The sequence below is a fragment of the Oncorhynchus tshawytscha genome, linkage group LG09 (genome assembly GCF_018296145.1).
Source record: "Oncorhynchus tshawytscha isolate Ot180627B linkage group LG09, Otsh_v2.0, whole genome shotgun sequence".
NCBI classification, from domain to species: Eukaryota; Metazoa; Chordata; class Actinopteri; order Salmoniformes; family Salmonidae; genus Oncorhynchus; species Oncorhynchus tshawytscha.
Genome location: NC_056437.1, coordinates 52,764,615 through 52,780,200, shown reverse-complemented (window position 1 = coordinate 52,780,200; position 15,586 = coordinate 52,764,615). Strand labels below are relative to the sequence as shown.

The 15,586-nt window shown below is 42.5% G+C and overlaps 1 protein-coding gene across 2 annotated transcripts in view; it reads right to left on the bottom strand.

Annotated features, from left to right (window-relative positions):
* Window positions 1-15,351, bottom strand: part of LOC112258115 (gamma-aminobutyric acid receptor subunit gamma-2-like) — a 70,060-nt gene extending 54,709 nt beyond the window's left edge. Inside the window, exons 1-3 of one of the 2 annotated variants that reach the window (XM_042327060.1) lie at window positions 14,837-15,351; window positions 7,827-7,969; window positions 4,156-4,223 (exon numbers count right to left, since the gene is read on the bottom strand). In XM_042327060.1, coding sequence (XP_042182994.1) covers window positions 4,156-4,223; window positions 7,827-7,969; window positions 14,837-14,952 — 327 coding nt within the window. In that variant the 5' untranslated portion in view covers window positions 14,953-15,351. The remainder of the gene's footprint in view (window positions 1-4,155; window positions 4,224-7,826; window positions 7,970-14,836) is intronic. The other variant, XM_024432241.2, reaches the window with a different exon arrangement.
* Window positions 15,352-15,586: the final 235 nt, after the last annotated feature.

The window sequence follows — 15,586 nt, the reverse complement described above, 5'->3', positions numbered from 1 at the left end:
CTGGTGCTGCTTGCTGGCTGTCAATCAAATGGCAAGGGGCTTGCCCAGATTCCGTATGACACTTAGGTTGGAAAAACGTCTGCCTACAGCTTAAAAAATATGTCCGTCTCATATCAAACAAGGGATTCCATGGCTAAGGTAAAACAGTAATTAAAAGAATGTATTATTCATGTACATGAACTATACATTGACACATTAAACCCAAAACTAGATGTATAACCTGGAAGCAGTCTTTATTGTCGCGGGAGATTTTAACCAAGCAAATTTAAAACAAATGTTTCCAAAGTATCACCAACTGTATCCTGCCCTTTGAGAGGAAACAATGTGCTGGACCATGTGTACGCAAACATGCGTGATGTGTACAAAGCCATCCCACGCCCCCACTTTGGCCAATCAGGTCACGTCTCTCTGTTCCTATTCCCCGCCTACAAGCAGCAACTCAAGTATTAGTCACCAACACGAAGAATAGTGAGATGCTGGACGGAGAATGCTGCAGGACTGTTTTGAGAATACTAATTGTAAGATTCATCCAGCCAGGACTCATCTATCAACATTGAGGAATATACAGTACATAATCAGTACATAATCAGGCTTCATTAGGGAATGTGTTGATGATGTTGTACTCGCAATAATCCGGACATACCCCAACCAAAAACCCTGGATGAACAGAGAAATCCGTACCATGCTGAGAGCCCGAAAGGCAGCATTCAATGTCAGCAGAACGAACCCTGATGACTCGCTGGCACGCGAAATGTACAAGGCAACCAGGTACGAGCTCAACAAATCCATTAGAGATGCAAAAAAACAATACAAACTCAAACTTGAATCGATGTCCGACAAGTCAGACTCACGACGCATGTGGCAAGGACTACAGGCTATCATGGATTACAAAGGCAAATCCGGCTGTGTGGTGCCCATCAAAGCTTTCCCTGCCAGATACGTTTATCACATTCTATGCTCGCTTTGAGGCAGACAATATTGAGCAATCCAGGAAGACTCTCGCTGCTCTGGACAACAAGGTGCTTTCGCTCTCAAAATAGTAAATATTCACAAAGCCTCCAGCCCAGATGGTATCCTTTGCCACGTCTTCAAAGTGTGTGATGACCAGCTGGCGTCTTCTCGGACATCTTAAACCTGCCCCTGTCCCAGTGCTCAAGAAAACCAAGGTGACATGCCTAAATGACTATCGCCCCGTCGCACTTATCGCTGTCACCATAAAGTGTTTTGATAGGCTGGTCATGGCCCACATCAGGGCCAGCATGCCAGGCACACTGGACCCACTCCAATTTGCCCACTGCTCCAACAGATCCATGGAAGATGCCATTTCCATTGCTATTCACACAGCCCTAACACATCTGGAGAAGACAAACACCTATGTGAGAATGCTGTTCAATGACTACAGTTCGGCATGTAACACTAGTCTTCCGTCTAAGCTCCACACCAAGCTCTGACCCCTGGGTCTGGACACTGCAACTGGATCTTCCTGATGGGCAGACAACAGGCTGTGAGGCTGGGCAACAACACCTCCTCCACACTAACACCCCAGGGGTGTGTCCTCAGCCCTCTGCTGTACTCCCTGTTCACCCATGACTGTGTGGCTTTGCACAATGCTAACTCCATCATCAAGGTTGCTGACGACAACATAGTTGTAGGTCTGATAACCAATAACGACGAGTCAGCCTATAGGGAGGAGGTAAGTGAACTGGCTTTTGGTGCCAGGACAACAACCTCTCCTTCAACATCAGCTAAACAAAGGAGTTGATTGTTGACATCAGGAAGCAGAGGAGGGAACACGCCCCGATCCACATCAACGGGACTGCAGTAGAGAGAGTCAGCAGTTTTAAGTTCCTCTGCACCCACTTAACATGGACCAACAACACCACCACTTTTGTCAAGAGGGCAAAGGCGTGGAAAGTCATGTATACTGAGACTTTGTCAATTCTTTACAAAATCATCTTTATTTAATATTGATTAATTATTGCAATAATGTAGCTGGTCGACCACACACTCCAAAGTGTGTGTTGCAGAGAGCTTAAACTTTACAGAGGAATCCGGGTTCTTATATAGCTGACACTAAGAATGCTTAGTCATGGCTGGTTCCACCCCTCGTATGCAGATTATGAGGCATCATATGCCACTTTGGGTTCATCTCGTGCTTATCTGCACATGGTGTTGTTTTAACCCCATCCGGTTTAGTTTCCCAAATACAAGAATGAATAGGAACAATGAGGGATTGTTCTACTCCTAGGCTATCGCAATCTCGGTTATACCCACCACATCTTGTCTATGGAATGCAGGCTGTAACTCAATTGTCAGCTCAAGCCCCCAGAGGCCCAACTCTGTCAGATAGACACAGGTGAGAGAGTACTCGTCGTAGCTATTCAATGCATTATAACATAATCTTGTCATTTTTCTCTCATAGCGCAACAGCGCCTCTACTTCCTAAGACAGCTGAAGAAATTTGGCATGCCGCCCCTGGTCCTCTCCAAATACTACAACTGCACCATGGAGAGCGTCCTGACCGGTTGCATCACGGTCTGGTATGGGCGGTGAAGATGGTCCTGTACATCACTGGGGCTGTGTTCTAACCCATTCAGGACATCTACTCGAAACAGTGTGTTGGGAAGTCCCCCAACATCATCAAAGACCCGACACTCCCCAGCCATGAGCTCTTCACTCCCTTACCACCAATCAGACGATATTGGAGCATGACGTCTGATACCAACAGGCTGAGAGACAGTTTCTTTCTACAAGCCATCAGACTGCTAAACACTTGAACTGGACTGACCACCTGCACCTTAGCACACATGCACACACATGCACTCACATGCACTCACTCACGCACACACCCACACACACATACTGTATATACAGTACATGCATGTTACACACACATCACAACTACTGCCACCAGACTCTTATTTACTATTACTAATACTGTAGAATTTAAACCTTTTTCATCCAATCCCCCCTTCCCTGACACGTGTAAATATTGGACTATAAATGTTGTCTTCCTGTAATTATACTTGTGCTAAAATGTCTATTCTATTCTACTAGCCATTTACTTTATGTTGATATTCTTATTTTCTTATTTATTATTGTTGTTGCATTGTCGAGAAGGAACCTGGAAGAAAGCATTCATATGACAACAAAAGCATTGAAACTATCTTAGTACAGGACATTTCAACTGACGACCCACCCAAGCAGGCCTTGCTCCAAACGGACGATCCTAAGAGCTCTGGCAGAGTGAGTAGTCCTAGTGCATACCATACTATTCACCATTATGTTCATGCTTTGAGACACCCCTGCATCATCAGTCGACCCATAATCCTCTTCTCTTTAGAAAAGCTTGCATCCTCACCACAATTTCCTCAACAACAGCCATGTGATTTAATGTGAACGTACCTACAGCACTGATTACCTCTAAATGTACAGTAATCAATGTGGTCTTTACACATGCATGTGCATGCACACACATAGGCACGCTCACATGCAGACAAACGCACAACGCACACATACACAGGCTCAAGGTGATTAACAGGAGATCAAGACATTGACTGTCTCTTAACCCTGTGATGAGAGTAAAAGAGCCACACTTGTGTTAAGACTTTCTGTGGTTTGGTGCTCGCCGATGATGGAGATGAGAGATTGTTGTGCAGAATTACAATAAAATATGATCCTCAGCAGGGATTTCAGTTAGAATACAGGCTCTTCAAGCCATACCCATCCTGCCCTATTTTTACAGCCCAGCTGAATGCCTGTACTCCGTCTACAAATAGCAACAAATAGCTTATTCCGTCAAGTTTGTATGGGCCTACTCCATTTAATTCTATATGTTTATCCGACAACCATAGCCAAGGAAATGCAACAAAAGCCATGATATTACCTTGAGCAGGAATGAGAACATATTATCTCAAGTTTGGTGTATGCCACTCTCCATGTCATGACATGAAAGCAACACACGCACAACACAATTATGTCATTCATTACATAACGCAATTAATCAACATTACAACTTCAAATGTACCCATGACACCAAATGTATGGAACAAGTGCAATGATGAGACGATAAACAAAAACAATTCACCAGCTACCGAGATAAAATATTACTGTAGCATCAGAGTGCAATTTGAGAGAGAGGACAAGTATACTCACCATATTGATAGCATTTACTGGGCCGATACTGTTCACAAACATGTCCGTGTGGATCACGGTTGGTTTGACTGAAAGAAGAAAAAACAAGTGTAATGATGCACATTCGATGAACGATACGGGTATTCTATCTTTCTGTCTATCTTGTGGCCAAGGCTATATAGCTTGTGGTGCTGTAGCAGTTAGTGAGTGTGAAATTATGGTATGGTGTTAGCTGCCCATGGTGCTGAAAATAAACTTCACCATACCCTGAACTGAATGCTCTCTCTACCTACCTACCTACCTTCTCTCTCTCTCTCTCTCTCTCTCTCTCTCTCTCTCTCTCTCTCTCTCTCTCTCTCTCTCTCTCTCTCTCTCTCTTATATACACTGCTCAAAAAAATAAAGGGAACAACACAATGTAACTCCAATTCAATCACACTTCTGTAAAATCAAACTGTCCAGTGAGGAAGCAACACTGATTGACAATAGATGTCACATGCTGTTGTGCAAATGGAATAGACAACAGGTGGAAATTATAGGCAATTAGCAAGACCGCTACCTCCGCCTTTGTGCAAGGAGGAGCAGGAGGAACACTGCCAGAGCCCTGCAAAATGAACTCCAGCAGGCCACAAATGTGCATGTGTCTGCTCAAATGGTCAGAAACAGACTCCATGAGGGTGGTATGAGGGCCCGACGTCCACAGGGGGGGTTGTGCTTACAGCCCAACACCATGCAGGACGTTTGGCATTTGCCAGAGAACACCAAGATTGGCAAATTCGCCACTGGCGCCGTGTGCTCTTCACAGAAGTAAGCAGGTTCACACTGAGCACGTGACAGACGTGACAGAGTCTGGAGACGACGTGGAGAACGTTCTGCTGCCTACAACATCCTCCAGCATGACCGGTTTGGCGGTGGGTCAGTCATGGTGTGGGGTGGCATTTCTTTGGGGGGGCCGCACTCCATGCGCTCGCCAGAGGTAGCCTGACTGCCATTAGGTACCGAGATGAGATCCTCAGACCCCTTGTGAGACCATGTGCTGGTGCGGTTGGCCCTGGGTTCCTCCTAATGCAAGACAATGCTAGACCTCATGTGACTGGAGTGTGTCAGCAGTTCCTGCAAGAGGAAGGCATTGATGCTATGGACTGGCCCGCCCGTTCCCCAGACCTGAATCCAATTGAGCACATCTGGGACATCATGTCTCGCTCCATCCACCACAGACTGTCCAGGAGTTGGCGGATGCTTTAGTCCAGGTCTGGGAGGAGATCCCTCAGGAGACCATCCGCCACCTCATCAGGAGCATGCCCAGGCGTTGTAGGGAGGTCATACAGGCACGTGGAGGCCACACACACTACTGAGCCTCATTTTGACTTGTTTTAAGGACATTACATCAAAGTTGGATCAGCCTGTAGTGTGGTTTTCCACTTTAATTTTGAGTGTGACTTCAAATCCAGACCTTCATGGGTTGATGAATTTGATTTCCATTCATTATTTTTGTGTGATTTTGTTGTCAGCACGTTAAAAAGTATTTAACAAGAATATTTCATTCATTCAGATCTAGGATGTGTTATTTTAGTGTTCCCTTTATTTTTTGAGCAGTGGATATATATATATAAATATAGAGAGAGAGAGTCTTTGAAAAACACTCAAAATATGGTGGCACACTAAATTAAATAAAGACATTCCCCACCACTTCTGAGAATGATAACATTAATGCGGTTATATAAACAAACTTCTACATCCTGGGAATACTCATCAAAGGTGCAATGACGTGTAAAGCCTGAAGCAAAACAATAAATGAAGCAAACTATCAGTACGTCCATTTGGATGTCCGATTTCATTTCACTCCAGGATGGCTCCATATTATATCTTGTTTATACCTGCACTCTATGAACCACACCATTTATTTTCACCCATAACGACAATCCAGCCTGAGCCCTTGTGATATCATAAATCGAGGAAAGGAAAATGTCTTCCCCCATCCACCTCCCTTGTTTGCGCTATTGCTATACATAGACTGCAGCAGCATTAAAATTGAATGAGCTGCAAAATGGACTTCAAAAGAACTGTGGCAAAATCTGCAATGAATCCAAATCCCAGTTTTCAGTGCTTGGAGGAGAAAAAGCGCTCTTGGTTGTTGTTAGCTAATTATAACCCACTGTATCTGTGCAGTGGTTTAAAGTACTTAAAGGGATACTTTGGGATTTTGGCAATGAAGCCCTTTATCTACTTCCCCAGAGTCAGATGAACTGGTGGAGACCATTTTTATGTCTCCGTGTGCAGTTTGAAGGAAGTTGCTGACTAGCGCTAGAGGAATGACTAACTAGCGTTAGCACAATGACTGGAAGTCTATGGGTATGTGCTAGCATTCCAACCGCCTCTGATCTGGCGGACACACTAAACACACAGGCTTTGTTGTAAAATTTCCCCTGGCTATCCGTAAATAAAACAAAAACAAGAAAATTGTGCCGTCTGGTTTGCTTAACATAAGGAATTTGAAATTATTTATACTTTTACTTTTGATACGGGTATTATTTTAAATCAAATAATTGTTTACTTTTACTCAAGTAGTATTTTAATGGTGACTTTCACTTGAGTCATTTTCTATTAAGGTATCTTCACTTACTTCAGTACTTCAGTTATGAAAATTGTACTGTATCTGTGTAACTCTGTATCTGTGTAACTCTGACAGTATGGGAGAACATGACAGGGTGCAAAATCAGATCATGTTTGATGGTAAGATGGTGGCGGCTGCCTCAGTACACTCTTCGGGGGAAAAAAGGTGCTATCTAGAACCTTTAAGGGCACCCTTTGTATAACCCTTTATGGTTCCAGGTAAAAACACTTTTGGGATCCATGTAGAACCCTTTCTACAGAGGTTTCTACATGGAACCCAAAAAGGTTATAACTTGAACTAAAAAGGGTTCTACATGGAACCAAAAAGGTTTCTTCTATGGGGACAGCCGAAGAAACCTTTTAGAACCCTTTTTTTCTAAGAGTTTAGATATACTGCAGCTACAGATGTAGGATCTTAATTGATCACTCTGTTGTTGCTGAGAATGGTCCTGCACCGCAAGAAATGCCGATGAGCTTAATGATATACACAAATTCACTGAACACCTGCACTAACGCATGGTTACATTAACATTATTGCACTTTTCTCGTAGCCTAATTTTGGTCAGCTAGTAGCCTAACCACTGATCATGCAACATTATGGACTAAACATTCAAATCCTGTCGCTGCAGAATCATTTTCCTGCGACGATACGGGTCAAATTAAGATCTTACACCCGTATATATGCATTCTCTGTCTGAACATGGGAGCTGAGCCCAGCTGCCAGTCAAAGTGAAGGGAGAGAAAGCTACTTCACTGGCTCTATACTTGGCCCACAGCAGTGCAGTGACGGACAATGCTAATAGGCCCATGATGCATTACCAGCCCGTCCAGGTTTCACAGCTGACGCTGCCTCTGCATAACAATGCTACATGAGTCATACTGTGGTGGGCCTATGGTCTGTAGTCTGAATAGGCTCATTGAAATGAGAGGGCTGTCTTTGACGATGCTATCAGTGATGATGGTGTCTGTTCTTCCCTCATAGCTTGTGTTGACGATGTTGATGAGAATGGAGATTGGTAACAGGGAGGGCGGCCATAGCAGCAGCAGCAGCCAATCAATGTGCGTTGATATGACACCTACCTCCTATATCTGGTCGCAGTTTGTTATCGTAGCCATCTAGTAGGCTGTTTAGGATGTTGGTGACATCGCTCTCGTACACTTTGGGAGTCAACACCCACGTTTTGTTTGTCACTTCATCATCGTCGTTTTCAGTCTGGATGGAGCTGAGGAGAGAAAATGGGAACAGAGGAAATATGAATAAATTATTTTTCCACCAGCACTATAAGCAGCGAGGTCAAATGAAAAGAGGGAAAATCAGCAACTTTCCACAACATCAGCACAGCAAAGACCACGACATCACGCTAGGCTAAGCTTGCTATGCGTTTAGGCTCCGTTCTTACAAATGTGCACTTCCCTCTGGTTGAAATCAAAGGACAAGCCAGAAACGGGATAAAAGGGCAGAACTCCTGCTGATTGCCACTGATCTCTATGTGTTGCCCTACATGAACGTCCTCACAAACTGACACCAGTCCCACAGCGCAGCTGGAACTGAGGATGACGGCAATGAATAGTGCCATAGTCCCCAAAAACACAGTTGTGAGAAGAAACTGGACGAGAGAACATTCCGTTACCAAAACCCTTTCATAAAACATTGAATAAATGCAAGGTACAAACATTTGATCTGTTGTTCCATTTCTGAGATTTTGTAAAGACAACCAAGAGTGCCCGTAGTCCCCAAAAACCCAGTTTGGGGAGAGATAATTCCGTTATCAAAACCCTTCCACAACCCTGAAGAAATGCAAGGTACAGACAGTGTTCCATTTGTGAGATTTTTTAAAAGGATTCTTTGGTTTTCTGCACTCTTTTCAGTGCTCAAGCAGAAGGGTCAGTCTTGTGACTTGGCTCACATCTGTAAAACGTCTCAATGCATTAAGATGTCTCAACAATCCTCATAAATGTTTGCTTCACTCAGACAAGAGTCAGCTAACTGAATTGCATGCAGAATAAAAATGTGTTTTGCAATGGGTCTGGGAAACTGAGGCTGGAGACATGCATAGGCTAATAATGGTGCATTGGAGTACACCACAGATGAGCTTGATCTAGAAGTGCTAACGGCAACAAACTGCCATGAAGTGTGTGATCAGCCTAACAAACACAGATTGTGGGTTCTGGGAGGTTGTTACTGCCAATGGCACAATACGATGGAATATGAAGGATATAGATTGTATCAAAACTCACAGCTCCAGAGCTCACCCCAACTCAGTAACCATGGAATCTGAGGGATATATAATAAAACAACCTTGAGAACAGCCAGCCACCGGAAGCCCTTTGAGCAGAGAGGCTTTTGAGCTTGGAAAAATGTTTCCATGGTGCAAAAACAAAAGACACACATCACATATCTCTCTAATGGCTTTTTCATGCACTTAGGTATGGTGCAGGATATCGTGTTTTGACTACCAGTCTTCCTCAGGCAGCGTTAAGTGCTCAATATTCCTATATGGTGTCACCCACCTCACATTAAAACGTCATAGATGGATTCAGGACGGCTTGGATATTTTTGGGCTATCTTGGACACTGTAAATGGATCTGATTTGAATCATAGAACTAGAATGTACGTTGAAATAGAATGAACATTTTAGTAATAATCTACTACAGAGTTGAGCCAATGGCGTTCAGGTGCTGTGGCTCGGTTTTAACAGAACTCTGTGCTGTCAATGGAAATCCTCCAGAAGTGGCTGGGTGAAAGAGAAATCTGTGCATGTACCTCAGACAGATTTGAAGTATCAGTGGTTCATTTATATATGTCCAAGCTAGAGTGTGATGCTGGAGTGCACTGGAGTGCACTAATGTTATTGTAGCTACCTCTATTGAGAAGGGCCTAGCTAACCACAAGAGGGCTGTTTCCTATTGTATACTCAAATGTTTAAATTGTCCTTTACGGTGGTTGCATCATGTGAAAACTGCTATCAGATGAAAAGAGAACTCAAATGTCAGCATGTGAAACACGGTCTTCGTGAAACCATTTAGGATGTATTTGAAAATGCAGGTTACTTGAGTACTGTTAAATATGCTGCCTGATTAAATGTTTATCAGAACCAATAATTAATCAAATATCAATATACATTTAAGACACCCAAATCAGTGACTAAACCATAATTTCAAATGTCACAAAAAAGGCGGTGGTAATTTCGATGTATACTTAAAATGGTCTCTTGAGCATAATATTATCATGTTGAAAAATCCCTGCTTCCCTGTTGATAGTATGTCACATTTCCGTAAGCTATCATTTCCCTGTGTTTGTGACTGTGGCTAATGCTGGCACGGCCCTCCGAACTCTCTTCCCATGCAGCCAACCACACACAAGACACTAGGCAATCACTAGTCACTAGTCACCATGATCTTACAATCATTACACCTAATGAAGACTCATTATGCTAGCTAGCAGAATCTTAATGAAATACAATAACACAAACTGCCTTAATGGAGGTCCTCATACCACTTTGCGTGTTATTGCTATAGTGAAGGTACTAGGATATCCCTGGTGGAACAAGGTGAAAATGCCTATGTTTGTTCATTTCATGGAGAGTGAGATTGCAGTTTAGCAGAGATTTTGTAAAATGGCTTCCCTCCCGGTGCCCTGTACTGAGGACACAGAGCTATTAGTGACAGATCAACTGACCTGTGGTGGCCTGCCCTGATTAGCTCACCTCTTGCAGCAGCGATATTCGTGGACTCAGATGATCCTAACTAAATGGAATCAGACAGATTAGAAACATGAGGATTTGTTTCCCAACAATAAAAAAAAATAAAAAAAGATGTTCTCAATGAGACTAACCTGGACAAATCAAGGTTAAATAACTAAATAAACAATGATGAAATAAAACCTAGGGCAGATTAGCCCAATTTGAGAGGCACAGGACGCTTGGTTTCATTTGTATCAACAGTTCAGATAAGAAAAAAGGACCAGAAGGCCTACACACAGGTTTGTGAGGGAACTTCTGATGAAGAGGAGTAGTAGGAAGGACCAGAGAACCAATGTGCACTGTGGTAAGTGTTCATAGCATTTAATGAAGTACTGGAACACTGAACAAAACAATAAATAACAAACGAACAGTCCCGTAAGGTGAATGACAAAAACACTAAACAGGAAATAATCACGCACAACTCAAAAGTGAAACCCAGGCTACCTAAGTATGGTTCTCAATCAGGGACAACGATTGACAGCTGCCTCTGATTGAGAACCATACCAGGCCAAACACAGAACTCCCAAATTATAGAAAAAGGAACATAGACTGCCCACCCCAACTCACGCCCTGACCAGACTAAAACAAAGACAAAACAAAGGAACTAAGGTCTGAACGTGACAACTAGCTAGCAGAAGATGGCAAATCCAAGACAAAATCCAATAACACACTGAAGCTCAGTCCCTCCAGGATTTCTCTGGGATTTTTTGTGATATTTGCGGGCAAAAATGTTTTTGCTGCAACAATTCTGACATTTTTGCATGGAAATATGCAATGGTTTTGTCCAATTTGTCGCAAAAAAATGCGTTGAAGGAAAACGTTTGTTGACGAGTCGCTTGATTGAACCATGTTCTGCTGTAAATGTGCGGCGATTGGTTGAAATTGCAAGCTTTATTTTTGTACTGCGATGATGGTTCAGTTTTTTGCGATAATATTGTGCCTAACGGATTTTTTTATGCGGAAATAGTACGGTGACGGGTCGAATGTGCAAACCCTCCCATAACATGCAGGGAATTCTGAAACAAAACAAAAGTGATAGCAGAATCCTGGAAGGCCTGAAAGCTGATAGGTTAAAACAGAACAGTTCAATTGAAAGATGGGACTACGTAGGCCTACTGTACCTCCCTACACATTAAGTGTCATGCAGGTGGGAATTTAAGGAAGTAGGTTATATAAATGCTTTTTCACAGTATTATCCTCAGTTTACCCACTACAGTAGGCTTATGCCCTATGCCCTTTGAAAATAAACTTGCTTTTTAGGATTAAGAATAGGCCCAGCGGCCCATATTCAGTGTCTTTCAGGATAATTGTAAAACACTACCCGCAGGCTAACACAGCAGTGACCATCCTGAGATACCTCACAGTCAGCGGTATCTTATGCACCAGGAAAATGAAGTGTCTAATGTAAAAGTATATATTAATCCCTATGGTCCTACTTCAGGATTATTGTAATACCGACTGGAAGGTCCTGGCTACATGTGTTATCAGTTCAACACTTAGACCCAAATCACAGTCGTATCCCAGAATCTAAAATTGTCCTCACATTTCCCCCATGGGTATCTGAGAGAACAAACTCTGAGTCATGGCGGAGAAGTAAAGTCCCCTCAGGTTTTACCTATACATTACATGACATGACATTACCTATATATTACATGACATTACCTATATATTACATTACCTATACATTACATTACATTACCTATATATGACATTACATTCTTCACATATAAATGCTTTCAACCAGGGAGAGAGAAGCTTAATCTCTTCATATTTTGTGAACAATTGTAAAAATGTGTTCCCAAAATAAGGCAGACATACCCAAAGCACATAAATAGATGTGCATGTCCAAACCTACAGGCCTTTCTATCTCCAATTCCTTCCATCAAAGAAAACAGAAAGAGCCAGCCACTTCATTGAAGTTTTGCCCTGTAGAGACATGAGACACCTGTAGGTCATTGTAACATAGACATTCTGAGGGATCACACTATAGATGCAGTTTGTCTGACATATGAGTTGTGTAATAGCAACAGATGCTATGATCAGGGCCAGTTTAACCCAATGGGCAACATGGGCTCCAACCCAGGGCAATGCTTCTGGCATGCGCATACAGTGACTTACTTGACTTAAGCCCTTGGTTCCTATAAGCCCGTTGACAAATGTCCTCCATATGTCATACTGTAGTTGTGTATTGTTGTCATCTTTAACAAAAGGCTATTCAACCTGTCCAACATACATCCAACATTGTTGACTATGTCAAGTGAGATGAAAGAGAGTATACAGCGAGAGGACACATTGAGAGGAGCGAATTAACAATAGATATTTTGACAGTAGCGCCATGCTGAGTTTTTGCTGTACTGGAGCTCTGACTTGACCATCTAGTTAGTACATGGTGTGGGTACAGTGTGATTGCCTGAAATGGTTGCATAATGTATCAAACACGACACATTTATTTGATAAGGCACACCAATGTGATACAGCTACACCTATTGTTTTCTATGCCTCTGGCCTAGGGCCCACCTTAATCCAGCACTGTCAGGGCATGGCTTAATAATCATATTGTGATAATCCACTCAACACAGATTACCTGACCTGTGATGATCTATTGGCCTTTTGAAATCAGAGACATCACAACACAAAATGCCTGGGTGGGGTGGGGTCCAAGGGAGGGCCACTAGGCTACAGGTAGTCTCTCATTGTGACACTACTTTGTGCTGGCAAGGCCTTGGCACTTCCTGGGTTTACAGATACTTCCTGGGGATTACATCAGAGGGCATGTGTTTCCCCTGGGTGCCGATGCTACCAACAGTGAACTATGGGTGGTCGTGGAGCATGGCCCAGTATACTGTAAACCAAATAGTTGGAGTGGAAGTTTGTTATTGTTATGAGTATCTTATTGTATGAGTATCTTATTATTATGAATATCTTATTGTTACTAACAGTGGTTTCATAGGTCATACACAGTATTGACATTCAAATAGCTAGTAAGGAAATTGTAGTAACAACTATACCCTTCAAATAAATGTGTCAAAATAAAATCCCTATGCCTTTTGTAGGGACAGGCCAAACCTTATGTTGTACCTAGCCTTGACAGCCAATACAGTGTTGCTCTTTCACAGGTGTCTATGTATGTATCATGTAAGTATTCCTCCTAGAATTTACTAACTAGAATGCATCTTTACGGTGTCTTTCTTTGATAAACATGAGCCGCAATCAAGGTGTTCATTACATGTCACGCATCTAATTAACATGCTCATGTGATCTGTGATATGACATAACCAAAGTACCCAGATGCATATACAGATCCTACTGTACATTTCGGAACTCTTAACCACAGAATCCTTTTAAATTAGGGTTGAATCACGTTAATAAAGGCCGAAATATGTGTGAATACAATTGCGCACACAGTGCAGACATTTTAATCTGGGCCAGAGAGCTCCATGGTCACATTTTCCACGATGGTGATTGAATGAACACTGATCTATCACCCTCCATTTCTCACCCTCAAGGAGCACACAAGACAGAAGCGATGTGAGCCCTTAAACCATCTGCTTCCTTCTCAAGTGTTCATATTCTCTTGGTGCAAATGGCTGCCTTTTCGTGACAAGTCAACTGAGCATTTTCTTTCCACAGATTCAGGAGTTGGCAGTGAATCAGTATAATATTCTCAAACGTTAAGACATCAGGGTGGTCGTAGTCACAGTCCATCACCTTAAAAACATGCTGGGAATGGTGATGCTTTGGATCTTGGAACATAAGGAACATACATCAATAGTCTATGCCTTCACCAGGTCTTCACATGTGCAATTAGGGTATACAGTACATGCAAAAAGTAGCTTACATTTACAATGGTTCAATATATAGGTATGGTATGCTATTTTATACATATTTGTTCATGGCAATGGCTTTAAGTATTATTCAGATCTGAATAGCATTGCCCAGTAGCCCACAGAACCGTGATTATATTCCTTCTACAGCGAATACACCAGTGGAAATAATGGACATCCTGCAGATCCTCCCCAAAAACGGCTCTCTTGGAATCACGTTAAACATTACAGTGAACTCGTATGGCGGGGCCAACACTACCTAACCAACCTGTTAACATATCATTACAATGTGTGAAAACAATGGTTGACACGTAGCCTAACTAAACGAGTTCTGGTTCTGTAACAAGCCCCTATAATAAGCGACAGTGTATGATCGTGTCTGAGAGAAAGCATAAGACGAAGATTCGAGAAAACATAACATATTGAAATAACTGGGCTGGGCTCTCATTCTAGGAAGCAAAAAAAAAACATATTCGCCCGGCCATACATGTATCTGGTGTCTGCATTTTAAGAAAAGCCTTACCTTGTAGGAAGATGAGCGAATAAAAACACCCAGAGAAATAGCTTCACAGGGAAGGAAGCATTCGCCATCGCTGTCGAGCATTTAGATGCTAAATTTGTAGGAGCCATTATCACCATCTTCTTTTCCTCTTTATTGCAGATGGACGGGTCCCCTTATTTACTGTCTATCCTCACGGTGATACATTACGCGAATAGCATAAGCGGCTCGCGTTAGCATTCGGTTTGGGAAAATGTAGACCTGCTGCAGTGTTGAGGAAAACGGTCACAAAACTGATTGAATCGAAGCAAGCTTGACCGATCATACGAAATAATAGTAAAAACTACATAAATACAACGGTTCCGGAATAGCCTAATATCCCAAATTTGAGAAATATATTGGATCGTCAGTCTGAATGCAGATTAACTCTGGGGTCAAAGAGGAACGGATGCACGTTGCTGCAGCACAGATCAACACATGCGTGGTTTCATCGCGCGGAAGCAGATATGTGGAGAGATGAACATACCCCTTAGCTTGCTACTATCCTTATTAAAATATGCACCCTAAATCGTTTTGGTTGCTATTTTGCTAGACTAGAAATGCCGCATAAAATGTTGAGAGAGAGTTGGTTTGGCAGGTTTGAGCGTCCGACAGACGTGTATTCAATTGGGTGCTACTAAATAGATCCAGCAAACAGCTGATATGGCGGTAAGAAGTATGCTATAGCTAAATATTTCACATAGTAAACAATGGTAACAATATGTATTTCACTGA